This window comes from Ambystoma mexicanum, chromosome 1p (assembly GCF_040938575.1).
Source record: "Ambystoma mexicanum isolate Mex_15411 chromosome 1p, UKY_AmexF1_1, whole genome shotgun sequence".
NCBI classification, from domain to species: domain Eukaryota; kingdom Metazoa; phylum Chordata; class Amphibia; order Caudata; family Ambystomatidae; genus Ambystoma; species Ambystoma mexicanum.
The window spans coordinates 449,743,504-449,770,044 of NC_090921.1; the positions used below are offsets into that span (position 1 = coordinate 449,743,504).

At 44.9% G+C, this 26,541-nt stretch overlaps 1 protein-coding gene across 2 annotated transcripts in view; it reads left to right on the forward strand.

The window, feature by feature from the left end:
- Window positions 1-26,330, forward strand: part of LOC138572602 (kelch-like ECH-associated protein 1A) — a 550,201-nt gene extending 523,871 nt beyond the window's left edge. For both annotated transcript variants that reach the window (XM_069649273.1, XM_069649274.1), the window contains one exon: window positions 24,434-26,330. In XM_069649273.1, coding sequence (XP_069505374.1) covers window positions 24,434-24,600 — 167 coding nt within the window. In that variant the 3' untranslated portion in view covers window positions 24,601-26,330. The remainder of the gene's footprint in view (window positions 1-24,433) is intronic.
- Window positions 26,331-26,541: the final 211 nt, after the last annotated feature.

Genomic DNA, 26,541 nt, shown 5'->3' on the forward strand with positions numbered 1-26,541 from the left:
AGGGGGAACCGTGTCTCGCCTGTTGGTGTCCCACTCCCCAAGGACCCCTCATCCAGGTGTTCTTCCCTCCCTTGTCCACCCCCAGGAACTGGATCCAATAGCGATGGCCGTGTCCTGGCCACCAGGATGACAGATCCCTGGGGACTAGCCAGGGAGACAAAATCTGCCCTACCTTTTTTGGGAACTGTACTTCACACAAGAAAATGTAGAGGAGTCCACAGGACTCCTCAGTGGAGCTGCACAAAGGGTGCAGTGTGTCACTATGTAAAAAGCAGATCCCTATGGAGTTCACCAGACTGCATTAAAACATAAACACAAAATCTATGAGGGAAAAGGCATGAGTGGGTGGCAAACAGCCCACTCACTCAGGCGGTTAAAATCAAAAAGGTCCCAGATTCCAGCAAAGGGCTGGGGGAGGAGGGGGTCTCTAAGGTTAAAGGGAATTAGCACAGAAACTGAAAAATTCTCCCTAACGCCCACTGTCTATGATGCTACTCTCTTGGTACCCAGCTCATGCACTGAGTTGCACAATCAGCTAGCTGTGTGTCAGTGGACACCTCCTTCCCCACTCTGCACAGGTGGCAGCAATGCCATTTCTCAGACAAATTGCATTTTGGTCAGTGCCGTTTTTCTATGACAGTGCCACACACCGGTCCACCGCCGTTCTTCTATCTAAAAACAAGAAATCCAATGACAATGCTGAAAAGCCTTTTCGGGTACTCATCCTCTCATCCTGCTCCGTTTAGACTTTTGTTGAGCCTGAAGCATCTGATGGAGCTGTATTTTTGCATGTCCAGATCATCAAGTAAAGGAACTGTTTGTTTTATTTTCCTTCAAGTGAGAGCAATAATACTGCAACTGAGCATGGGTTATTATGCATGAAACAGACTTGTTCGAAGTCTAGAGGTGTGGTGTCTGAGGCACATGATCCATTTGCGCAACTGACTGATTAAATCTGTAGCTTCAATGGTGGAATACTAGCCAAAGAGAGTGATAGCTGGAAGGTTCTTTCAACTCGTCAGTGTTGCATGGGATGTTAGCCAAGCCAAGTGGACTTATTACTTTGCTGGTTTATTTTTGTAATAGAATATGTCCCAGGGTTATAACATGTAAACCGGATGATGTTTACTTTAGATGCTGTCCTGGAGTCGACCATGGGAGTGCACGTTTCCTGGTAGAAGGTTTTGATGAAGAGGTTTTGTGTTCTCTTCCACCTTAGTTCTGTTTACTAAGAATGATGGATGGTATTGTTTGTGCCCAGGATTTTTTTGTGTCCAGTTGAAAGTTGTAGGAAGGGTTGCTGATGGTCCTCCACTGTGGAACTCCGCTTGACTTAAGCTCACTCTACAGTTGATATATGATCCTTTTGGTGTTGTATGTTGTGTGCAGGTTTCTACTGTCATATTTTGTCTAGTGTGTGCTCAATGTAAATCTTGTTATATTCTACTGATAGACCTTTGGAAGTAGCCTCAGTGCTATAACATGAGACTGCCACAGACAACCGATTTACCTCTTTCTGAAGAGTGTACAATGATCCTGTTTGGATAGATTTTTTTTCTCCATATTTCGCCTAGCTGAGAAATGAGTGGTAGACGTGACGGTGGTGCTTGACAGTTGGTGACATTAGGAGTAGACAGAAGATACGAGTATGTAGGAGGAGTTGCTGTAAAATGACCAACCCTATGTACCTGATTTTTTTCTCTCCATCTATTGGACAGCTCCTAGATTACGCAGGTAAAAGTTCATGTTCATCCTCATAACTGGTAACTATACCAAGGATGTGTATGGGGATTACGTTTTGATGATCTCTGCTCCGACTCCTTGGCTGCAAATCCAGTGGCTTCATGTTAACTTAATCATGCCTAATTTGGAGAAATCTTGTGGCCTATATGGGTTTCTCGCATGTCATTTGCAAACATATTAAGGCAGGTTCATTATTCATATAGTGACAGTCAAAGGTTGTGTGGGTGCAGTATGACTAGATTTGACAATATATTCTGATAGTTGGGGCGCTTTAAAGGAACATTGGTCCATTTTTATTTTTTTTTTGGGAAATACCATGCACGTTTTGTGAAAACGTATTCGTGTTTTGATACAATTATTTTGTTTTGATGTAAATGAGTTGTAAATCGGCTATATGGCTTGTGTAGCCAGAATTGCGACCAATGTAAAGCAGAGTTTTAAACTGATGGGTGGATATGGAGTCTGAACTGGGCTTCTTAAAGATTAAGGATACTAGTTTAACTTTATTCTTAAACCACATAATGAACGTGTCTGCATGCTTATGATGTTCGTTGAGGGGAGTAAACCCCTGCCCTCTCTCCTTTTCTATTTTTACTTTGGGAATTGATCTGGGAAACAAACTTTGCTTTAGGGATTGTGGAAATTCAACATGTCGCATCTCTTGATAATTATCATTATAAAATGTTCTCTGATATCCAAGTGTGGGGTTATTACTATGCAGAACTTTAAATAGACCTTTACTTAAGCCTATTGACCATTTTTCGTCAGGAAAATACAAGGTGAAATGCTTGATATGTGCTCATTTTGGTAAATCTCATATTTTCAGTACTAGCTGGTCTCTGTGTTCAGTGAGCTGTGCAGAAATTGTACGGAAAATTAAAGCATGTGACAGTCATAGTGCTGCAAACAACTAATGAATAAATGCAGTCTCTCGGCCTGTGTAGGGTAGACTCAAAATATGGAGAGGAAGAAATATATTTGGTAGTAGGGGGGAAAATCTGTACTTAAAGGCCTGTCTAAAAATTCAGAAGTATAGGGCCGCAGCATATCATTTTTAAAATGTGGTTATCTCACTTAGGAGTCATCATTTCGGTTTTAACAATCCATTCCACTTATGCACGAACTAAGATGTCTGCCTTCTGATAGCATGATTGACTTTCTCCAGAAGCAGTCTACACATCCGTTTTTACAAGCAAGTAGCCTTTACCTTCACACTCCTTGGAGACAGATTCTAATGGAACCAAAGGTGGAGAACTGATAGCATAGGACCGACAGAGGGGAAATTATCTGAAGAACACAGAACTTTCCGTTAAGCAACACAAGGCACCGGTTTCATAACTTTTCGAGATTGACGCCCCTCCATTTGCACTGATAGGACGTAAGACCAGAGGGAAAACTGCAATGTGTGAAATTAGCTCTTTGCATTAAGAACATTCCCGAGGGTGTCTTGAGCAAATAGAAGTGCACAAAGGTCCTCTAGACACACAGTGCATTAAGTGGCTTAATTAAAATGACTGGCATCAATTGATAGAGGTATGATAAGGGGAGGGTAGAGTGGAACTGCAACCATATTGTAACTCGAGACTGTAGCAAAAGGACTCCAAAACCACCTTTCTGACTAACGTGGCAGAAATCCTTGAAAGGAAAAGCTTCCATCATGTTGCTAACACGCAACCTCGAGGAAAGCAAACACCACGACTTATGGTGACCCAAAGCTTGCAGCATCGCACCCGAGAATAGTACACTGCTTGTGATGTGTTCAAGTGGCAAGAGAGAAATTCCTGACCAAATGCTACACTGATCTCAGTGGCGAACTTCAAGCCGGTCACCTGCGCCGCACATGCCACCGCGGCACAACAAAGCCCTCACTCCCATGTACCCTCGGGATGGAGGTGGGGAAATTGACCAAATGAGTTCTGCTCTCCCAAGTGGAGAGGATTGGATATGGATGACCGTTGCGGAGACAGGTGGGGTGCCCATGTCCCTCCCGTGACTCTTGCAGGGCTGGCTCTAGCCTCGTTGAGTTTTAAAGAATAAAGTGCTTTGAATAAGGGGAGGGGAATACCCATGTGTCTTACTGTTTCCTACAGTTAATATGTCGCACACCATCAAAAGCAGTTTGCGGATCGATAAATATAACGTACAAGTTCTCTTTGGCAAGCATAGGATTTTCTTTATAAATCTATTAAGTTAAGTTTATTGCCCCAGAGATCACATCGATGTAACGCTGCTGGTTGAACCTCTAATTCATACTTCATTGACGGCCTCAATGCCCTATCTCCATGATTTCTTGCAAAGCTGGCAGTATCCATATATTATATGGATAAAGTTAAATTAGCTTTCTCCAATTGATGGGACCAGCTCCCTGAGTCCATAAATAGTATTCCCAGGTTTTACCTGTTCAACTGTGTCACCATCAATTTGTGTACTAACTTAGGCTTCTTTCTCCAATTGGATTTAAAAACCATAGCTCTGCTCTCAGAGCTATTATGGCTTTCACCACTGCTGTGGGAGACGGACGTTGCCAGTAAAGGCCCGCCAGCCAAAGCCTAGGTTGGCCCAAATGAAGCGAGGGTCTCGGTGAGGGTTGGGGGCCGTTACCGACCATGTTTGCCCCCTCAGCGGGGATGAAGTCATTCGCCCTCCGGGGTTTATCGAGGGAGCGACTAGTTTATTTTTTCCCTCGGGAGGTTTGCTGTGCAAGTGACGACAATCTCCTGAGAGAGAAAGAAAAAGATGCCTGCTGTCATTTGGAAAAGGGACTAGGTTCCTTTTCCATTTCTATTGTGGCCAGGAGTGGGAGGAGCGCTGGGATAGGAGAACAAAGCTCTGGTCCAGCAGGTAAGTGGGGAGGGAGGAGGTAGGGAAGGGGTATGGTTTGTTTTGTGCGGGTGGGAGGCAACAGGGTGAGGTTCCCTTTTGCCTCCCTACATTAAAAAAACAAAACAAAAAGCGATGCCACCACCTGAGGAAGGGCCTCGAGTGTTTGGAAACAGCAGAGGGAGAATGTGCATTCTCGCCCACTTTTCCAGCCACCTGATTATCTGTGCGCCCTTCCCCGGGTCCGAATACTCGATGTACCCAGGCTTTTGTAAAAATATGCAAAAAACTGCAAGCAGTTTCTTTAAAACAGCTGGAGTTCATGAAATTAAAACTGCAGCTTCTGCAAGTAAAATGAGCTGATATTTATCCATATCTAGTAAAGGTGATTAGTCAGGGTCGACCATATAATATCTATCACATCATTTATGAAGAGACAGAAGAGAATAGGGGCTAAATCGCAGCCCTGGTGAGTGTCCCTCCTGTACTTAAAATGTGGAGATGTTACCTCGCCTGCCAAGCTCCATCTAACTACTGCTTCATTGACTATAAAGTAACGTAAAGTGCTTTGAATAAGGGGAGAGGAATACTGTAAGTGAGTTCAATCTGGCACACACCCAAGTCAACGCCTAGCATGTAATGCACAACTGAAATATTCGGAACGATATACCACTCATATCACGCCCCTCTCCTGGAAACCCCCCCTCCCCTGGTCACCCTGAACCAGGAATCGGGCTGGTTTGCAAAGTTAAAATATTTATTTATGTATTTACAATTTAATCGCGCTATGTTTAAGGGGTACACAATAATCACCTATGGGGTGATGTAACACTGAATAATCTCTTTAATACACAAGGAGTAATATTGAGCAAAACAAGTCAGCAGAAGTTGAAATTTTGATTCTAGCACAAAAACTAAGGAAGTTATGGACGTTTTAGTGGAGGTCCTTTTTTTCGAGATAGGCGCAAAGAATGGAAAATGGGAATGCACTTTTAAAATGACAAATGTGATTCCTTACACTAGAGGATGACTATAAATAAACAAATACCACACAGGAACACAGCCACTTGATCAGGGTGACTGCCTGCAAAGGAGCTCGCCTTCTTCAGATGAAAAATTATCAGCGCCAGGATAGTTTTAACAATACTAGTACAGGAGGAAGATAGGATGGTTTGTATGGAGAGTTCAGACAAGTCCAAAATACTCCTAACACCACAGGTTCGGAATACAAGATAGGATGGGTTTAAGATAGTGATTGACTATGGACAGAACATATGCTAGTGACACAGTTCTTTCTATAGATACTCACTAGATATATTTTTAAACAGAACCGTCATGATTCTGGTCAGGGAACTGGATCTTGTTGTAGGGCAGGCTGCTGGGCACATCGGATTTTGGAAGCGTCAAGGCGCTCTGATCACCGCACGGCACCGGACTGGATTGGATCTGCAAGGCACTCTGCTCACGGCACAGGATTGGACTGGATCTGCCCTCCTTGGTTATGATGGAATTTATTTTCAGCAGGCAAGCAGTACAGCGCAGCCCGGCTGTATTTTGGTTCCCCTTAGGTTTGTGGGATTCTGGTTCTGGAAATTGAGGCCTAGCTGAAAATGGTTCAGCTATGCAATGGGCCTTTCTGCTTTGCCAAGTTTTTGGAGTCTGGAGCAAGGAAGATGGAAAGTTCAGCAGCAGGGTGCTCCGCCAGCATCGGGATAGTCAGTGAATCTGTGTGTGTTTATCTGCCCTCTGCTGTCTCCATTTATGCTATGATAAAGGGTGTGTGTGTGCTGGTTTAGCCTAAGCTCGCCCCTTTGACAGGTGATTGGTCAGAGTCTCCTCTCTGCCTTGATAGGAGGAGATAACAGTGTGTCACCTTTATGGTGTGGGTTTATGAGGCTTAGAATCCACTCCTAGCCTTTTGAACACAAAATCTACTTTTGACACAACACATATTTACACGTTAGCAACCTCTATAACAATCACATATGCAGATTACATATTGTATGTAGCAGCTACTCCTCAAAACCCCATCGCTGTGGGATCTTGTGTCTGCTTTTCACCGAATTTTGCCCTTTTCATCAGGAACACAATGTCCAATTTATGAACACATTTCTATAAGTGTGTGTGTATAACCTGGGCATAAGTGTATAAAGATTCATACTTCTAGCAGAAATACATTTGGTGTAAAATCACATTTTCTGCCATTTCTTTCCAGAACACGTCACACGATCTTTCCGCCTCTTGAAATGTGCAACCAAAATTTAGATTTACAATTCTGTTACTTTTGTATTTTTGACAATTTTAAGTGGTAAATTAGACGTCTTTAAACAAAATGTTCCTTGTGAATGTTTAGCCACAGATGGCTGTTCGGGTCTACCTCTTTTTGTCTCCCTTCAGTTCAGAAGCAGTCTCCTCCCTGTTCTCTTGGCAGAGGACCATTTTACGACTGTCCTCACACCTACCATTTCCTGCTTTGCCGTTTGCCATTGTTTCCTTCCCCACTGCAGACCAGGTTCTTCCCAAACCCTATAATTATCGCTTTGGTGTGATTTCCTGGTGGAAGGAGAGGCCTTGCCTCTGTGAGAAAAGCTGTTAATTTTCCCTTAGCATAAAACAAACTTGTGGGATCAAATCACAGCTAAATACTTATTCAAGATTTTAAACCATGGAATCAAAACAATTACAAGATGGGTTACTCTCAACAACAGGCCTCTAAGATTGCAAACATTTGACTTCAGTTTATACATGTTTAAAGTTTAATCAGGCAGGCTACTGACAGATGTCATTCATGCGGCCCAGGGTACTGCACCCAGATTTTGACAGATTCACAGACAGGCCACTTTTGCTGTGGAAATTCCTTGATGCTTTCAGCTTTTGAGGACATTGTAAGTTCACAATGATTTCTTACACTAAGTGAATTGTAGCACCCGGCAAGAATTTTGGATGTTTGAGGGTGTTTTGTACCGGCATTCTGCAGTTTCGGCAACAAAGAAACAGTGATTTAAAGCAAGATGTTGGGGTTTCCTTTAGCAAAGCACTGCTTTTTCCTTCTGTGCTCCATTTTCACATGTTGTGGAGCCCACTGACATGTTCAGGAGTGAGATCTCGGTTCCACCACTGACAACATGCATGGCAGATTGGGCAGCCATCTTTTTGTGCTTTGCAAAGCACAATTTTCAGAGGTTTTGGCGCGCACAAGGGTTTTGCAGCCATTTTACTATTTTTGGCATCATCAGAACACAGTGATGCCGCATAGCAGAGCAAAAAGTGGGTCAAAACATCCCACAGAGCACAGATTCTTACGGTTTCCTACAGTTTTTATATTTTACAAAAGCAATTTGGAGATCGATGAATATAACGTACAAGTTCACTCTCTATAGGACTGCGTACTTCTGCATTAACAGAACTAACCTAAAGCTTTGGTGGCTGGTGTTAACTCCTGGTTGGAGTTCTCCCTGGGGGTGACTTATTAGATGATTTTCCTGTATCCAGGATTTCCAATGTTCCAGCAAGACCGATGCCGACAGTATCTAATAATGATACGTTAATAATGGGTGAACGTTTACTGACTCTTCGCGCCCTTCCTTTTTATAAACTGGGTTTATTTCTGCTTGCATCCAAGATTCCAGAATTGACATGGTTGCTGTAATAGCATTACATAGATGGAGGGGAAGCTTTTAGTTTTTTTGAGAATTTTGTTGCAACATGTATCTCTTCCATTGAGAAAACAAGGATACTGAATTGTTCGCCTTCAGAACTGGAGAAAGCACAATTTGAATGGAGTGTGTCCTCCCACATATTCCTCATCTTATGATATTTCCATATTCAGCTTCACATTATGCTTCTGAAATTTTTTCCAGCAGAGGGTGCTGCGAGCCGATGCCTGTCGACTCGATGTCCCTGGGAGGCCTCCATCTCGATGACAATGTCATTGATGGTACAAAGCGTGCGCAGCGACCGTTGGCTTCAGTTCCGTTTTTCAGCGAAAGTTATTGCTTTGGATATGGTGCGCTTTGGTTCCCTATGAGAATCTTTGATAAAATAATCTTACAAATAGCATAGTCATTGGTACCATCAACTCCGAGACCAGCGTTTAAGAAGAGCCAGGATGTGGGGCAAAGATGTCCCTTACGGACCCCCATCGTGTGTGTCTGTGGTGCCTGGGTTCCTCTCATACTACTTTTGACTGTAAGGCCTGCCTTACACTGCGAAAGCCCTGAAAGTGCGAAGAGGAAAAATAATGGTAGGTCTAAAAAATTCCCATCGATGACTCAGTCGAAAAAACAATCTTCAGACAAATCGAGAAATATTTAGTCTCGTCGAAAGAAAACAAAAAGATCACGATCACGCAGTGGCTCTCACCACTAATCTTTGCGGCGTTCGAAGAAAAGGCACCATAGGTCACCATCTTCGTCGTCGAGTAGAGTTCCTCCCCAGAAAGGGTCAAGTTCCCGATGAAATCAGTCTCTCCGGCCCGCTCAGTGTGAGAATTTCAGATTAAAAATGATGAGGGTATTCAAGAATGCGGCCTTGACCCCTTCAAAGAGTCATGAAAGCGGTGCCCAGCTTGGAAAACTCGACAAGAAAAAAGATTAGGGCAAAACCTGTGCACCCTCGAGTCCCGGAGGCAAGGAACAACTCGAGAGCAGTCGAAGAATCCCTTGATTACAGACCGATCTCCTTCGAGGAAGAAGTCATCAACTCCATTGGCGCCAGAAGACTCCTCGCTTGGCTGTAAAAAGTCCTCAAAGCCGCATGCGTCGAAACCCTCGACGTCAACGGGGTCAAAAATCTCCCTCGCCATCAAGGATTATTGAAAAATCCTACAAACCACTGACAAGAAAGAATTTTTTTCAATCACTTTCTTCTATTAATGAGGATGTAGAACATTCCTCTGATGACTCCCGTCCCTTTGGCCTACAATATGGAGCACCTGGGGTCCCTGAATGTTTGATCTCAGAGGAATCAAGGATCAAAAATCTACAGGAGTCCCTGCAAAATACAAGTGGTCTAGATACGTCCCCAGAAATAGAATTTGGGAGACCTGATCCTACTAACAATGCAGATGGGTCTTACATTTTACTTTACTTTTTTTACTTTAAAAACATTTATAATGCGCAGTCATAGACACATGGGTGTTAGGGTGTGGACAAGACATACAAGAACAAAGTACAAAAAAGCTGTCCCTAGACACAGGAGAGACAGAAAGGTGCAAAGAGAGAGCAGAAATGAATTAAAGAGCAGGGATTTGAGCTCTTTTTGGAAGGTGCTCACTGAGGATGGATTTCTTAAGTGGGTTGGCAGAACATTCCAAAGCATAGGAGCCACGCAAAAGAATGCTCCCACTTGGACTTTCTTAGTTTTGCATCTGGGCTGAAAGAGGAGATTTTGATTGTTAGATCTTAGGTTTCTGTAACAAGGTTTTTCCCTAATGTGCTTTTGTAGGTAAGGGGGCATGTAATAACTAGCAATCTAAAGGAAATTCGCGCCTCTACAGGGAGCCAGTGAAATGCCTGTCGTGCTTCTGTTATGTGAGAGCGAAAGGAAATACCTGCTACGAATCTTACTGCTCCATTATGTACCACCTGAAGTCTACTGATGGTTGCTTTACTGGCCCCCACCAATAGGCTACAGCAGTAGTCTAATTTAGAGCCTATTATGGCTCGTGCAATTGCCTCTGCGTTCTGTTGGAAGATGTATGGTCTCAGATGAGCCAGTAGTTTGATGTAATAGGACGCGGATGCGAACGTGCAACCTACATAGGCCTTCATATTCAGAGACAGGTCCAGCACCGCTCCCAAGATTTTCACTTTCGGGAGTTTGGGAATTTCAACGTTCCCCAACTGGAAGTGTTTATATGCTGGGTCGCGTTTGGGTAGGATGCCCTCAGAACCCAATACCATGAGATTGATTTTTCCCCGATTGAGGGCCATATTATTCTGCATCATCCAATGCTGGATGATGGAGAATATTCGGTGAAGTTCAATTTCATCCGAATCATGATGTCCTGTAAGCGGAATGACACATTGCGTGTCGTTGGCGTAATTGGAGAAGAGTACCCCCTCTTGTGCCAGATGTGCAAAAAAGGGGACCATGAATATATTGTAGATGCAAGGAGATAAACTGGCAGGCCCCATCGCCTCGTGTGCGCAAACCCTACTAATTCTGTTAGATAGGAATGATAGCAACCAATTAGTGGCGGCGGTAGAGCAGTTTGCCACCGACATAAGCCTATCGGCCATAAAGGTATGATCGACTAGGTCAAATGCAGCTGATGGATCCAAAGAGATGAGTAGAGCGATCTGCTGAATATCCAATCTCGCTAGAAGTTGCGATTTAAGATCCAATAAAGAGGTTTCTGTGCAGAAACCTTGTCTGAACCCAGATTGAAGAGTGTTAAGAATAGGCTAGAGAATGAGATGTTGGGCCATTTGGGAGTAAGCAACACGATCCAGTATTTTGAGCAGGAATGGGTTATTCGTTATTGGCCTATAGTTTGTAGGGACACTCTGATCCAAGTTATGCTTTTTCAATAGCGGTGTAACCCATGCCTGCTTCATCTCGTCCGGGACAGTGTTGGAAGCAAAGGATGAGTTGACAAATTTACAGATGGCCTGCACTAGTAAGGGCGCATGCGCAGGAATCGCCTGTACAATTGGTAGCCTTAAGTTTGGTAAAAATCGAGGCTAGGTCTTCCTCTAGTATAGGGGTAAAATCAAAAGTGGGGATGTCTTTATTTCTGATGAATGTTTTACCATCTCTAGGGACCCCCATGGTTTCAGTAGCAGTCTTTTTAATAGCTATACCTTCACAAATCTCTTGCAGTTTCTTTGTCATGGCGTTCTGACTGCCAAGACACCAATTATCATCTTTGATGATAGTAGATGCTTTAGGTTGAGGAGTTAACTCCTGCTCTTTTAGGATTTTGATCAATTCCCTCTAGTCGGAAGATGCTTGAGAAATTCTGGAGTTATGATACGACTTCTTAGCTTCTATTATGGCTATTTTGTATTTTTTGGAGACCTCTTTGTAGTTTTATAATGCTAAAGGAGATTGGTTCACTTTCCAGGTATGGAATAATCTGTGTGAAGCTGCCTTAAGAGATTGAAGTTCAGTGGAGAACAGAGAATTGCTCCTTTTGGTCTCCGCAGGTTTCTTCTTCCTTTTTAGAGGGGCCAGTGTATTAACCACAAGTCCAGTGTGGATTTAAGTTTCTGGGCTATAGTGCAAGTAGCATCCATCTCCAGGATCAGCAGAGCCTGTGGTAACAGAGCTTTAATTCTTTCCTGAGTCAAGTGTTTAATATTAGTTGTAGAACTATTTGGGAGATGTTTGATTTGACTTTGGTACAGAAGGGCACGGTGACCGAGAAGTGCACAAAGGAGTGATCCGATCAGGGGCAAGGGGCCACCTGCACATCAAGACAAGGTGAATTGGACCTTCAGGATGCCTACTTTCATGTGCCAATCCATCACAACCACAGACAGTAGCTCAGGTTTGCCGTTGGCAGTTCTCATTATCAATTTCAGGTTCTGCCATTTGGGCTGACCTCTGCGCAAGGGCATTCACCAAGGTGATGGTGGTGATGGCAGTGAGTCTCAGGAGAGGGGGAAGTGAGGGCTGTTAGGTTGCTTGGCCTCATGACATACTGCATTTTCCTGCTGTCCGAGGTGTGCCTGAGAATAAGATCTCTCCAGTGTGCTCTCAGGACTCAATGGTCTGAATTCTCAGGCAGGACGTCAGATCTCCTTCAGGTTCCAAGCAGGGTTGCGCAGGATCTCCTCTGGTGGTCCTGCAAGGACAACATTCTGAAGGGAGAACCTTTTTGGCAGCCATGGCCGGAGATAACAGCAGTGACGGAAGCCTTATTCACAAGGTGGGGAGCACATGCCAATGATCTGGCAATCGGCGGTTGTTGGTCTCCATCGGAGTCCAAAACTACATATCAACCTTTTGGAGCTGAGGGCAATCAGACTACCGCTGAAGACCTTTCTGCCCTCTGTGCGAGGGAAGAATGTCCTGATAATAAACAAAGTGGCCATGTACTACCTCAACAAAAGAGGAGGGGTAGGGTCACTACCACTGTTATACATTGCGGTAGATGGTCTCTGTGGGCTCGTACCCGCTTGTGCGGTACCCTTCGGAAAAGTGTTTCCAAGATGGATGCTCGTTGTGATCTCCGAGCGGACTGCAGCGGTCCAGTCTATGCACGTTTTTCCCCGAGACGCCAACGACCGCTCACGTGATCCTTTATCCAGACTTGAAGCCGATGGTTCTTCGCATCGCTTCTGCTACTGGCGCTCTGTGAGTTCGTTACTGAGCCTTTTCTACTACTTTGCTAGATACTTCACTTTAATCTCTTTAAATATTCTAATCCTGTTCTTTCATATTTCTCAGAGCTTGTCACCAGTCGCCCTCTTCAGCCCTTGTTCCCCTCGCTGTCAGACCAACCCGGCAAGCCCTGTTCCTTCCCAGCCTATTCGAGAGAGCTATTCCCGGCTTTGTTTTCTCCCTGGTTTCCGCTAAGAGTAAGTGCATTCCCTTTTGTGCCCCCCCCCCCCCCCTTCGTTCCGACTTGGGCACTTACCTGTCTGTTTATTGTAGAGCTCCTGTCACCCATCTACTATACTCCCGAGTCCCAGTTTCGGATATTCAACTCCCGACTTTGATCCGTCGCTGGTGAGAGGATTTCTCTTTCGCTTTCCAGTAGACTGTCCTACTCCCATTTCTCCTCTGATATTCTCCTTTTTTCTCCTTTCGTGCATCCAGAAGAAGCCTCCCGCCTGCCATCCTCCTACTGCCACTCATCAGAGACTCCTCAGCTTCTATATCCTCCTGATCCACGAGAATTCGGAACTCGACCAGGGTTTTCTTCCCTTTTGAGGGTTTCCCTGACGGTCCTGCCCTCTCCCCGGGTTCTTCCTATTCTGGACCGGAGAGGCCAGGGTTGTTACAGGGGAACTTTCACTGCCGCATTTGATTCTCCCATATTGGATTCTTCGATTTGTCAAGGTGAGCTTGTTAACCTTTGGTAATACACTTGGGCTAAGCAACAGCTTTAATCGAATAACAACCACTGTGCAGAGAGGCAATGCAGCTCTGGTTCTGGGAAATTCAAGAAGGAATCTTCCTATCAGCAGTTCACCGTGCCGGAGTGGAGAATACAGCAGCGGACGCTCTGAGCAGGCAGAGCACAATTGAGTGGGAACTAGCTCAGGAAGTCCTTCAACAGATCTTCACCCTTTGGGGAACCCCTCAAGTGGATATGTTTGCAACCGGTGTCAAATGGATGTGCGAGCGGTACTGCTCAAGGGAATTTCCCCCAAGAGGTGCTCTAGGGGACGCATTCATAGTGGACTGAGAATTTCCACTCCTGTACGTGTTTCCTCCAGTCCCTGTCATTCCTGAAGTCATCAGGAGGTTGAGGAGGTTCAGGAAATACATGATCTTAATTGCTCTGGATTGGGCCAGGTGGGCATGGTACCCGGACCTTCTGGAAATGTCCATTTGCCCTCCAATATGTCTTCCAGAAAGAGAGAGAGAGAGAGAGAGAGACAGGTTCTCCATCCAGAGGTCAAGACTCTCAACCTTCACGCATGGTTTCTGAGCAGTTGAGATACAAGGATTGGGACCTCCAAGATGACGTAATAGAGATTTTGCTTTCGGCCAGAAGGCCAGCAACCAAGTCCTTGTACCGCTGTCGTTGGAAAAAATTCTGCAACTGGTGAAGAGATATGAATGTGGACCCTTTTATATGTAGTACACCTATGGTGTTATCATTCTTATTACATCTGGCCAATCTGGGGCTCCAGGTTGGTACAATTAAGGGTTATCTGGCAGCGCTCTCTATTTTTAAGCGCTCCTCTGAAGAGGTATCTTTCTTCAATATACCACTAGTTATACAATTCTTAAAAGGACTGACACATACATTTCCTCCAGTCCCTTTTCAAGACCCAGTTTGGGACCTCAACTTGGTGTTGAGATTTGAAATGTGTTCTCCTTTTGAGCCTATCCATTCCTGTCCTTTAAGGTTATTAACTTTAAAGATCGTCCTTATAGTGGCCATCACATCAGCCCGAAGGGTGAATGAACTTCAGGGCTTGTCCTGCAAGCCTCCTTACACAATCTTCTAGGAGGACAGAGTGGTCCTTAAGGTTAGACCTACCTTCTTACCTAAGATTGTGTCTGAGTTTCATTCCACCTTCATGTTAGTCACATCCTGGAAAGGAAGAGGAGAGGTTACACAGGCTTGATCCAAGGAATGCACTTAGTTTCTACATCTCCAGGATGTTTAAACTAATACAAAATTACCAACTTTTTGTAGGCTACTGTCATGGCCACTTGCCCAGGATCACAGGAGCTGCACCATCACGTTGTGGGAGCAAGGGGTACCATGGTTCACGCACGTCCCTTTGGGACATTTATACACAGGGGGCCCAGTTGGACTCAGTCCTGGCACCTTTGGTCATAATCAAGACTCTTTATTATGGGCAGGAGTGATTTTCAGGAACTTTCCACATGTGTGAAGTCAGTCCAGATGTGGCTTTCCATCTTGAGCTGCACGTGCAACTTTCCATCTATAAGCTGCACGTGCAACTTCAAGGAGTGGCATGGTGTGGGAAGCAGAACAGAACTAGCGGGCGTGGACTTGAGAGCTCAGCTATAAAAGTCAACCCAACCCCAAGGCGCACGCTTCACGTTAATCTGCATTCGCATGCAGCGTAACGCTCACCGCCGCCTGGGATAAAGAAGCACTTACCTTTGGGAATCCAGTCTCCTGCCCATACGCTTACCTCTTGGAGTCAGCATTCACCTGCATTCTTCACCTCGAAGCCTGGCGTCCATTCTTCATCCGCCGGCAAGCAGGACTTCGGCTCTGGGTACCGCAGCACGACATCTTCTTCATCCACAAAGGCGGACCCTGTAAAAGGACAAAAGGCAAGGTTGGACATTATGAACTTTCAGTTTGAGTTTGCGCTTGAAAAATTCTTCGCGCTTATCCTTAAAAGCTCACTTACCTGCTGCAAGACCGCTGCGGAATCCTCCGCTCCTCATCTAGGGCCACCTTGTGCTCTGTAGCTCTGCTGGGCCGCAATCACACCTATTTGGGAGAAAGATAGACATTATTACAGAGCTGACAACAGGCTGTTAGAAAGCCAATACAAATACTTCAAGACAAAGGGAAACCTGAAAGACACTTAGCAGAAAGTCGTGGAATAGTCGCAGCTGGACTGGACACCACGTACGAAGGACCAGTGAAGGAACTCGGTCCTCATCCTAAATGCTCCCCTGCCAGAAGTAGCAGGATGGAGAGCTCACCATTAATAATCTACAGGTGAGCCTTAATCGGTCGATGCATGCTCACGGAAACCACACTATGGGAAGAAGGGTTTGAGAGGGAATTCACTCAAAGGCCATCAAACTTACGTCCTCTCATATCTATGCAGGAGCAGTGTTCCAATTCATCGCAGCAGCCCACAGCCCACAGCCTACTTCCTGGGAGGGCTGCAACCGTGCCCCAATATCCCTGCAGAGACCAGGTGAGCGTAACAGCTACACGGGTCACAAGTTGTGTATGGCAATTGCGAAACAAACTTTATCAAGATGGATCATTTTAGGAATATCTGAATGCTACAGATTAGCTGGAAAGGATCCTCTGGAGGGTCTTCAAGCTCATTCGGCCAGGGGCATGGATACTTTCACTGACTTACAGAGGAGAGTCCCAATTAAAGTTGTTTATGCGGCAGCCACATGGTCGTCCGTACACACTTTCACCAAACACTATAGTATGGACTCTTCCTCTAGCCGGCAAGGTTTGTTTCGAAAGGCAGTGCTACATTCTGTACACACAGACCTATAAAGGAACTCCTAAATTATCATGAGTCTTAAAATTCTGACTTTGTCCTCCAGGAATACATACACTGCTTTAGTAATTCCTCATAAGATGAGGAATATGTGGGAGGACACAATCCATTCGAAGAACAAGTTACTTACCCATGGTAAAGTTCTTTCAACTGGATGTTCCTCCCACATATTCCTCATCGCCCCTCCCAACCCACCCTGCAGTAGAATTGTCCATGTTATTGCAGTCTTCGCTCTCTCAGGACGACTGTCAGGTGTAAGGTATAATCCTATACACGTAAAACAGAACTGAAGCCAACGGTCACTGTGCGCGCTTTATACCATCGATGACGTTGACATCGAGACCGAGGCCTCCAAGGGACATCGAGTCGACAGGCATCGACGCGCAGTGCCCTCTGTTGGAAACATTCTGAAGCAGCAGCTGAAGCGGATATGAAAATATCAGAAGATGAGGAATACGTGGGAGGAAAATCCAGTCGAAAGAACATTAGCATGGGTAAGTAACTTGTTCTTCTGCGTCATATCTGGCGTTCTTTCTTTACATAGATATCTAAAATGGTCGTGCCATCTTTGCTCGGTAATGCTGCCATGTATTGCTATATCATCCGGTGTCGTGCCATTCTCCAAAAGCCAGCAGAGTAATGGCTATTGATTGCCTCGGGGAGCTGATTCCATGTGCCATTAGTAGGATATCTCTTTCAAAATAGGGAGTTTTTAATATATATTTCTTGCGAAGTAAGTTTCATTAGTGTCATGACTATCTGTTTTTGAGCCATTTCAATAGTTGCTGTTCTGCCAGTTTACATTCCCAATCACACCGGCAGGCTTTTTTTATTGCCTCATTTTTTACTATGCTGCAAATTTTGTGACCCTCAAGCTTCTCCCATCTGCATTGTTCTCATAGGCCACCAAAATTGCACTATTCGGAAGAGAGGGATCTAACAAGAATTTTCCCAAAAATAATTTTCTGAAATATGTCACTTTAGATTAATGGGATTTTTTCCCCTTTTCTATAAATTCCCATGTGATGGCTGGTCTCAAATGGCCTCACACCTCAAATGGAATTGTACTTGTTTTTTTCCCCAGTGGAGCCTGAGCTATAATATTGTGTAATGTCAGCTTGAGTGGCAGTGATCACAATCATTCTGTTGGATAACTGCTAAATCCTTCATTAGTGCCCCCATCTTTAGCTCTATTAAGATATAATCAACGTATAATCAACTTTACTGCTGCACTCACCACTAATGTAGGTGGATGCAGCTGGACGATCCCCTGGAGCTTTTCCACCCTGAACCCCAGTGACAACCATATGCATGATGCTTCTAAAGCATTTCTGTGCTGTCTTTTGGGATAAGTTGACACAAGGTCTGGGATATCCCAGGCCATATTCTCTTTTTTAGATAATCACTTTACTAGTGTCTCAAACTGCAAATTCGAGTCACCCAGGGCGATGATGTCTGCGTCAGTGTTCACACTATTATTCCATGCCTCTACGTGTGTTTTTATCTGATGTATTGTCTTATTCCCATTCTTGGATATTGTTCTATTATATAAATTAAGTAGGAGTAGTTCCATACCGCCCGAGAAACTGTTTTTCAATTCCTGGAGGTCATTACTCCCAGTATCTATTGAATCGAGTTATGTGTTTAATGATGGATTTGCCATTGTTGAAAGTCCTTAAAAGGCTGGGATGTAATAGGATGTAAAGCCCCATATAAACTCAATCCCAGCTATCCATGTTTCTTGGAATCAAGCGATAAGGCGGTCTCTGTTATGATTACACCAAGTGTCCTCCACAGTGTTTTTATTTAGACACCCTACGTTACAGGACAGTATCCGCACTTCGGGAGGTGGGGGGTGTGAGACGGCCATGGTATCAAGAGAGACACAGACTCACAGGTAACAGGTAACAGTTTAAAAACCTTTATTTATAAGCTCTGTTGGGTTGGTAGAAAGCCTAACTGGCCCTAACTCTAAAGGGGTGATTCCCTCTACTGATGCTTCTAAGGGCCGTCGCTGTCCGTAGGTCCGAAACCAAAGTCTGTATGTGTCTAAACCTATGCTTGCCCTCACTCTTAGACAAAATGTGTTCAGGGATCTTCTTAAAGAAAAAATTGTGGTTAAAACAAGGAAATGTAAACCACAGCTGATTTCCGGTAGTCATACCCATAGGTGTAGTCTGTAAAAAGGATTGCCCGAGGAACCTTCCACGTAGGGCTCTTGCCGTAAGTCATTAGAGTTCACAATGTCTCTGAGTCTATCTTCCCCAAACTCTGATCCTTCCCGTTCCAAAAGAAAAGACCGTCCGTGTTAGGCCTCTCAGGGTTCCTTTCCCCAAGCTTTCACACAAAGGTTCACCTTGTCGAGATGCACCGTTTTAACGCAGTTCTTTCCATGTGGTAGTGTCAGAGATTTTCAAAAACGCTGGGCTTTGGCTGCTTCCCCGCGCAACCACTCTGACTCCTGACCCATCTCTTTGTACTCTGTTTCTTCCTTTTGGGCACCTTTTCCCTTTGTGCTTTTTTCCATTCAGGCTTTGTTTTTCTTTCACCTTTCACTTTTCTTTCCTTTAGAGGTGCACATCCGCACCCTTCACTCTTCTTAGCTATGCCTCTTGGACAATCTTCTTGACTTTATCGTGACCCTGGCACATTCTGTTCTTTGGTCGTGCAACCTTTCACCTTCCTTTCTTTGTCTCGTGCCTCTTGCACTTTCCCTTTACAACCTGCAGGTCTTTCGTACCCCTTTTTCTGGCTTTCGGGTTGCTCGCACCCTTTTCTTTACTTTCTCTCACTTTGTAATTCACTTTCTCAATCTGTTGGGTCCTGTTTTGTGTTGCTCATACCCTCGCTTTGCTTTCTTTTCACTCGATTTCAATCTTTAACTTATTTTAAATCTGTCAGGTCACTTGCACCCCTTTCTTGCTTTGGGTTGCTTGCACCTTCAATTTACTGTCTTTCGCTATGCACCCCTTGCACAGTCTGCTTTTATCTTACTTTCTTTTCCTTTCTGCTTACTGCTTTACTTTTGCTTTCATGCCGCTGCTACTGCACAAGCCATCCTCACACACCTGGGTTCAGCTCCTTCATATAGCGAGACTCACCCAGACAGCGTGGTACCGGTGACCTGCTCCCTGGGATATGGGGTGTGAGGTCAGGGTCTCACCACCTGCCCCTCAGGCACCCCTGGGACAGACACATGTCCCTGTGGCATGACAACTTGCCTGGAATTCGGCCAATAACTATCACCTCACCTTTCTCCGGCTTCACAGAGACCCGGCCACTTCGCCTTGCTGCGACCCCTCTTGTACACCGGGCCAGTGTCTAGATATCCCGTTCTCCTCCGGTCCTCCCAGGCTTCTTGTGTTGCTACCTTCATGTTCCAACCAGCAATCCCAGCTTGTTCATACTTCCTGGCAGAATTACACCTTTTATACCTGAAGTAATTGTTAAGTAGAATCGGGTGTAAATGGTTTGGGCTGATTGCCTGACCATGCCTGCCTCTATCAGTGGGACAGTCTACTGGTGTTACATGGTAGGCCTCACTGTGTATCCCTAAGTTGTTTCCTCATTGCTACTGATTGCTCTTCTTTGTCCCAGTACTCATTTGAAATGGGGAGGGAGAGATGGGGTGTGCTTGGAAATACCCCATTAAGGCTGATTGAGAGTGGGTTGGTGTATCATTTAGGAAGGGGGAATACCATATCTTGCCCTTGGGTATTCTCCTCCCAATCCCCCGTGACCCTCCAGTCAGGTGATCTTCCCTTGCTCGTCCACCCCCAGGGTCAGGATCCAAGAGAGATGGCCCTTCTGTGGCCATCTGAATGGGAAATCCTGGGGGAGCAGGGGGGAGAATACTGTCAGGTTTCCCACAGGGGGCTGTAGTACACTAGTTATCTGTAATAGTGCCCACAATATCTAAAATGGAAAGGAAACTCTATCCCCAAATCCACAAGGTGCTCTGATCAGCCAGTCCATTTCCTCTAGGTCGCCATTCCTGTCATGTACTTCTGTCAGCCAAATTGGGTCTGCTATTTCCAATATGATGTCAAGCCTTCATTTGCTGAGTTAGAACAATTTGGTGTAATATTGTGCCCCCCCCCCCTTCCGACTGGTGTACCACACCCCTCTACCTCTCCTCGGAAATCCTTCTAAGGTGGTGGCCTCTTGCATCTAGCCACGCTTAATGTTTGTTCTGCCATCAAACACTCTGACAACATCTGCCTCCTCCTTGAAGACCTTGACTTCCTCGCTCTTAGCGACATGTGGTTCAATGTCCGCTCAGTCACTGCCTTTCGCTCACTTCCCCCTGATGGCTATAAGATAATTTCCAAGCCTCGCCCTAACTGTGCTGGTGGTGGGGTTCCTCTGATCTCCCCTGAGTGGGTCTCTTCTTCCCTTCTTCCCTCATACCCACCCGGCCTTACTCTTCCTTTGAGAGCCTGGTTTGCAAGCTGGTCATCTCTCTGACATCCTCTGTCACCACTGCCACTTGGCTCTACTACTCTGTTCCTCTCTGAATGGGCTGATTCCTCCTCCTCTCTCCTCACAACCACCTCTAAACCTCTTCTCCTGGGTGACTTCAACATCCACCTTGACTCCTCAATCACAGCACCCATTCTCTTCTGTGATCTCTGCACCTCGCTCTCCATTCTCCCCTCTGGTCCTACCCACTCAGCTGGACATGCTCTTGATGTCTTCATCCACACTGGTATTTCACTCTCCCACCCACAGATCAGACCATTCTCCCCTCTCACCTAGGTCCTCTCGGCCCTCTGACCGTACTTCCCACAGCCCTGCCACCAGTATGATGAAACGAGAGTCAGCTGCTGCCTTTGGAAACTGCCTTCACCCCCACTACAGGCTTTACCTCTGACTCTGCTCTCAGGAACCTCCATCTTGCCATCACTAATACCCTTGACATTCTTGCCCCAGTTTTGAGGATCCGCCTGAAACATGCCTCTAAGCGCAACACCTGGTACGACTCTGAACTTGCGGCCCGTAAACGCAAGTGCAGTGCTGCGGAATGGAAGTTACAGACCTCAGGCTCACCCTCGGACAAACTGCCCTTTCGCCTGCTCCAAAGGCAATACAGACTCTCCATTCGCTCCAAGAAAAGGGCCCACATTCAGGCCTGAGTCTGTGGTGCATCCAACAACACAGCTGAACTATTTAAAATCTACAATGAATTAGGCAACCCTTCTGCAGTCACCTCCTCACCTCTTCCCTCCCAAGCCCTCTGATACACTCGGGCCAGGCACTTCACTGCAAAAAGTCAGGGCATCCTGAGCGCCCTTGCTTCCCTAGCCCCATCCCCTTCCTCCACCCACTCCCCTTGCCCCACTCCCTTCGTCCTAAGGCCTTCCATCCCCCCTCTGCCATTCTCTCCTCCTTCTCTCTTATCACACCTGATAGTTGTCCGCTCCATGAATGTCTATTACAATCAGGTCTCCCCTGTTCCTCGAGAACCATTAAGGACAATATGGGCTCTCTTGCCACAGCACTTGCTGACTTCTGCAACCACTCTGTTGCTAATGGATCTTTCCCCTCTTCCCTCAAGCAATCCCTTGTGCGTCCCATCCAGAAAAAACCTTCAGCAGACCTGTCTTGTCCAGCTAACTACTGCTCCATATCTATCACCCCCTTCCTTGGGGAAACTCTTGAAGAAGCTGCTCTTCCCCCAACTGATCGAGCACACTGAACTTGTTGGTTTCCTACACAACCATCAATCTGGATTCCGTACATCCAGAGGCATAGAAACTGCTCTTCTGTACTGCTCGCATCTCTTGACTCCAACTCTACTTGATCTCTCCTCTGCATTTGATATGGTCAACCGTTCTATCCTCATAAAACAGCTCCACGATACCCTAGCTAATTCGGAGCGGGCACTGGGCTGGCTGACCTCCTTCCTCAATGACAGCCCCTCCCAGGTTATTCTGCGCTCTATCTCCTCCTGCGGCAGCCCCCAGGGCTCCAACCGCTCTCCCTGGCTCTTTAACACCCATCTTGCTCCGCTCCCACACCTCCTTTCCACCTTCTCCCCCAACTTCAAGTGTTATGCATATGACTCAACATTTTTCTTCAAACCTCCCTCTGATCCTCTCCTTACCTCCTCCATCATCCCTGACTGTGTGCCATCCAGTCCTGGTGTACTTCCAATGACCTCTGCCTCAACGCCAGCAAGACTGAGATCATTCCTATTGGAACGCCTGCTCCCTCTTTCTTCCCCTCACTCTGGCCATCCTCTATAGGCTCTACATCCTCTCCTCCTCTGAAGACAGAAACCTTTGAGTCCTCTTTGACTCCTCTCTTTCCTTCCTCCCTCCGATTTAGGATCTTGCCAAGAAGGCCCACTTTCAACTACACCTCACTTTCCTCCAGAAGCTCGATATCTGTAGAGCTCTTGTTCTCTATCGGCTAGATTGCTGCAATAGCCTCTTCCTCAATCTACCCTCTTCTTCTCTACGACCCCTCCAGCTAATCCAGAAAGGTGCTGTGAGAAGTATCCTGGGCCTCAAGCCCAGCCCATCTCTCCAGCCCTAAAATCTCACTGGCTCCCGGTTGCTGCGAGGATCACTTTCAAATCCCCTTTGCATCATCCATAAGGCTCTCTGGTGTAGGGGACTATGCTATCTACAACTGGCTCTCACTAAATACTCTCCCTCCATATCCCTCTGTGTGGCAAGCGCTTTGCTAATCAGCGAGCTGGTGGTCGATCTCTTTCCTCGGCTGGCTCCCTCCTATGGGATAGCCTCCCCATTCCTCTTCGTCTTGAGCCGAGTCTCCTCAAAGACCTTCCTTTTCACCTCCTACTTACCTTCTCCCTCCTCTGCTAAACCACAAAGTTGCTGAGATTGGTGACCACGGCCTTTATGTGTCCTCTTGGGTCCTGGACTCACACACCCAATTGTCTTCAGTCTCCACCCGCTCCCAGCACTTGCCTTGGCACCCACTGGCCTTTGCCACCACAGGCAGCACTTCCCTGTTTATTGGAAGCTGACCACTCTCACCAAGTGACTTAACAGCTGCTTACTCCCTAGCACTTGCCTCTGTGCTACACCTAGCACTTACCCTCCACTTCCTCATCCCTTCTCTCTTTCTGTACTTGCACGTTCTGAATGCTCACAAAGCCTAGTAGGTCCGCCTCTCTCTCTTCGTTTTATTTGCTTTTCGTTCCCATGTTCCCTCCCTGTTTCCCTGTGGGTGCTTTGAAACACAATTTACTTGATGTATAAGCACCTTACAAATGCACAATAAATTAATGAACACTTTTCATTTTTTGACACGTTTATTTTTCATACAGCATTTTACAATGTAATAAAATATATTTATTTAAAAAATCTTTATGCCTTCACGATAATCTTATATACTGGCGTTCAGTGAAGCATGCTTGGCTTGAGTATTATTGGTCCATTGGTCTTCAATTTGGCAAATTTGCCAACTGTATTTTTAGGTTTCCATGAAATGTAAATTTATTCAAATTTGATTGTATGAAAGTTGATCAAAATGTATTATGGTGTAGTGTGAAGGCCACAGGAAGGGTTGTGCCATTATTGGAAGGGAAACATCCAGTTTGGTGTAGCCATCAACCCAAAGTCAGCCATGAATTGAAATAATGTATAGGGCCATCACCATGAAAGTCCAGCAAAACATTGTGAGATGCAGACTAAGCAAATGAATGTTTAGTCTGCATGACAGTGTGGAACCGGCAATGAGACTCTCAACCAGTCTATCAGTGTGTGAAGTGCAATCATCCAAGAATCCTAATTGCCCGTGGCTTGTGAGTTTAGGAAATGGGAAAGGACAGTTTAGGTTTCAGGAGTCCCTTCAACATACAGTTTAAAAAACCCTAGTTGCCAATGAAGTGCTTTCAAATGTGTTCGCGGAGTCCATTGCTCCTAATAATGTTGTCACAGTAGAATAGAAATGTATTCTTTACAGTGAGAGAAATGTAGTAAATGCTACCCACTTTAAATGGGTGTTGTCTAAGCTTTTTTGTTTTTTTCCAGGTGGATTCAATCAAACTGGATTTCTATCAAGTGTTGAGTGTTACAATCCCGAGTGCAACGAGTGGACGGAAGTATCGGCAATGCCAACCGGATACAGTGGAATGGGAGTAGCAGTAACTATGGCGCCGTGCTCTAAACATGTTGGGGACTGTGAATGCTGCGGATGAATATCACTCCGTTGTAACTTTGAAAGATCAACCCCATTATTTACCAGTAATATTGAGGCATATCCATCGGGAAGCTCTGGTAAAGTAGGATTGGCAAAGTTTGGGACCTAGACAAGAGCATACTCTTGTTATACTGTAACTTTATTGCACTTTATTCAAGTACACATTGGAGCACACCCGTTTTATTTCTACGTGCTACTTTTGAAGTTCTTATTTTTAAGTGATTTTTGTTTAACTTTATTTCTGTAATCTTAGTTATATGCTAACTGCACATGTGCCTTAAATGTCATAAAGATGTAATTTGGTACCTCCAAAATGGAGCTACTAAGAAATTGAAGATGCTATAGGTATTGCATACTTGGTTCCCAGATAGCGTGCAGCTACTTTAGAACAGCTGGCATTGCCTTGAAATTTTAAAATTTCAAATATATCCTGTTGATGATTGTAACATTTGTTTGATGAAAGTTCATATTGTTGTTGAAGCCATTTCCAATTCCTTTGTGGTTGCCATGGGAGCAGCAACCGAGCAACAAGTCTCCAGTACCACTTCTAGATACCTAATCAACCAATTGCAGGGTTAGTGTACCAGCCTGCCTCCTGAAATGGATACTATTGAAGAATGTATTGATGGTGCATTCTGATCTCATAGTTAGTCTACATTATTTTCTGCACAAGCCTTTCTAAGTATTCGTTGGAACAAAACTTGCTGAGCATAACTGTGTGATTTATCATGTGACTTGGGATGCTAGAATAAGTCTTTAGCCCTGGTTTGATGTTTTTGATAGCTGCACAAAGTTGCAGCCAATCTGGCACTTCCTGTGAGAAACCATCATTCACTGGCCAAGTGAAACCGCTGGACCCACATTAGATACCTCATAAAGTTGAGCCTATTCCTGTCTTGACAAACAGATGATGGCACAGCTTCCAACTGTGACCCAGTGCCTTCTCTAAAGTCTTTGAAAATGAAACTGACGGCACTGCTTCCAAAAACAATATCCATTGCTGACTCGTGGCCATAATATTTGACAAAATTGGACGATGGTCATTACAAGGCATGAAAACGTACTTACTCAAAATATCCAGCATACTTGTGATCTGATCATTGGTATTTTCAAATCTATCATTTTATTTTCCAGAAATATTTTTGCTTGAGGGAGCAGAATATCCAAATCTTCTAAGTATTTAGAGTTACTAGTTGTTTGGTTGTATCTTTCTGTTTTTGGATTAGTTTAAGGCAGCTGATATTTGTGCAGCTGCTCCTTTTGGAGGCTTGGAATAGCATATTTTACAATAAATACAAAGCCCTCTGGAATGTTAATGTTCTATTCAGTGTTAGTTTAGCGAATATTCAGACACAGCTAGAATGAATTCATAAACTGGTTTATAAAAATAGCCTTGTTTATAAACATGTTTATTCTCTGCTGCAAATTGAAGCAACTCTCTGAGTCAGTATTACCTTGTTCCAGACCTACCAAAAGAGTGTGACACTCACTGCAGATCTGAGGGGATTTCCAAGTTCAGGATTGCCCACTTTCCTGTACTTGAAGTAATCATTGAGTGGTTGCAAATACTGCATTGCTACTGGAGTATTTTTCTTCAATGATCTTTATTTAAAAAGAAATCTATTTTTTATACAACACTTTCAAAAATGTTAAGTTGAATTTTGAATTGGTCATAAAATTGTATATTGCTGGTTGTGCCCATCTGTATTAAAATTATTATTTACGCAAGCGTCATTGTTTTATTTTCTTAAACACGTGTTCTCTGTATTCTAAATTGGACACCTCTCATTTAATAGTGATGTGTGGGATATCACAGTGGTTGGGACAGATAGTTAGGGGAAGAGTCCATAGGTTTTTAAAGAAAGTAAGGGTTTCCAAGACACTTTGCATATCTTATTAAAACTTGGATTCATTGGTCATTGCTCATATCCACAATATC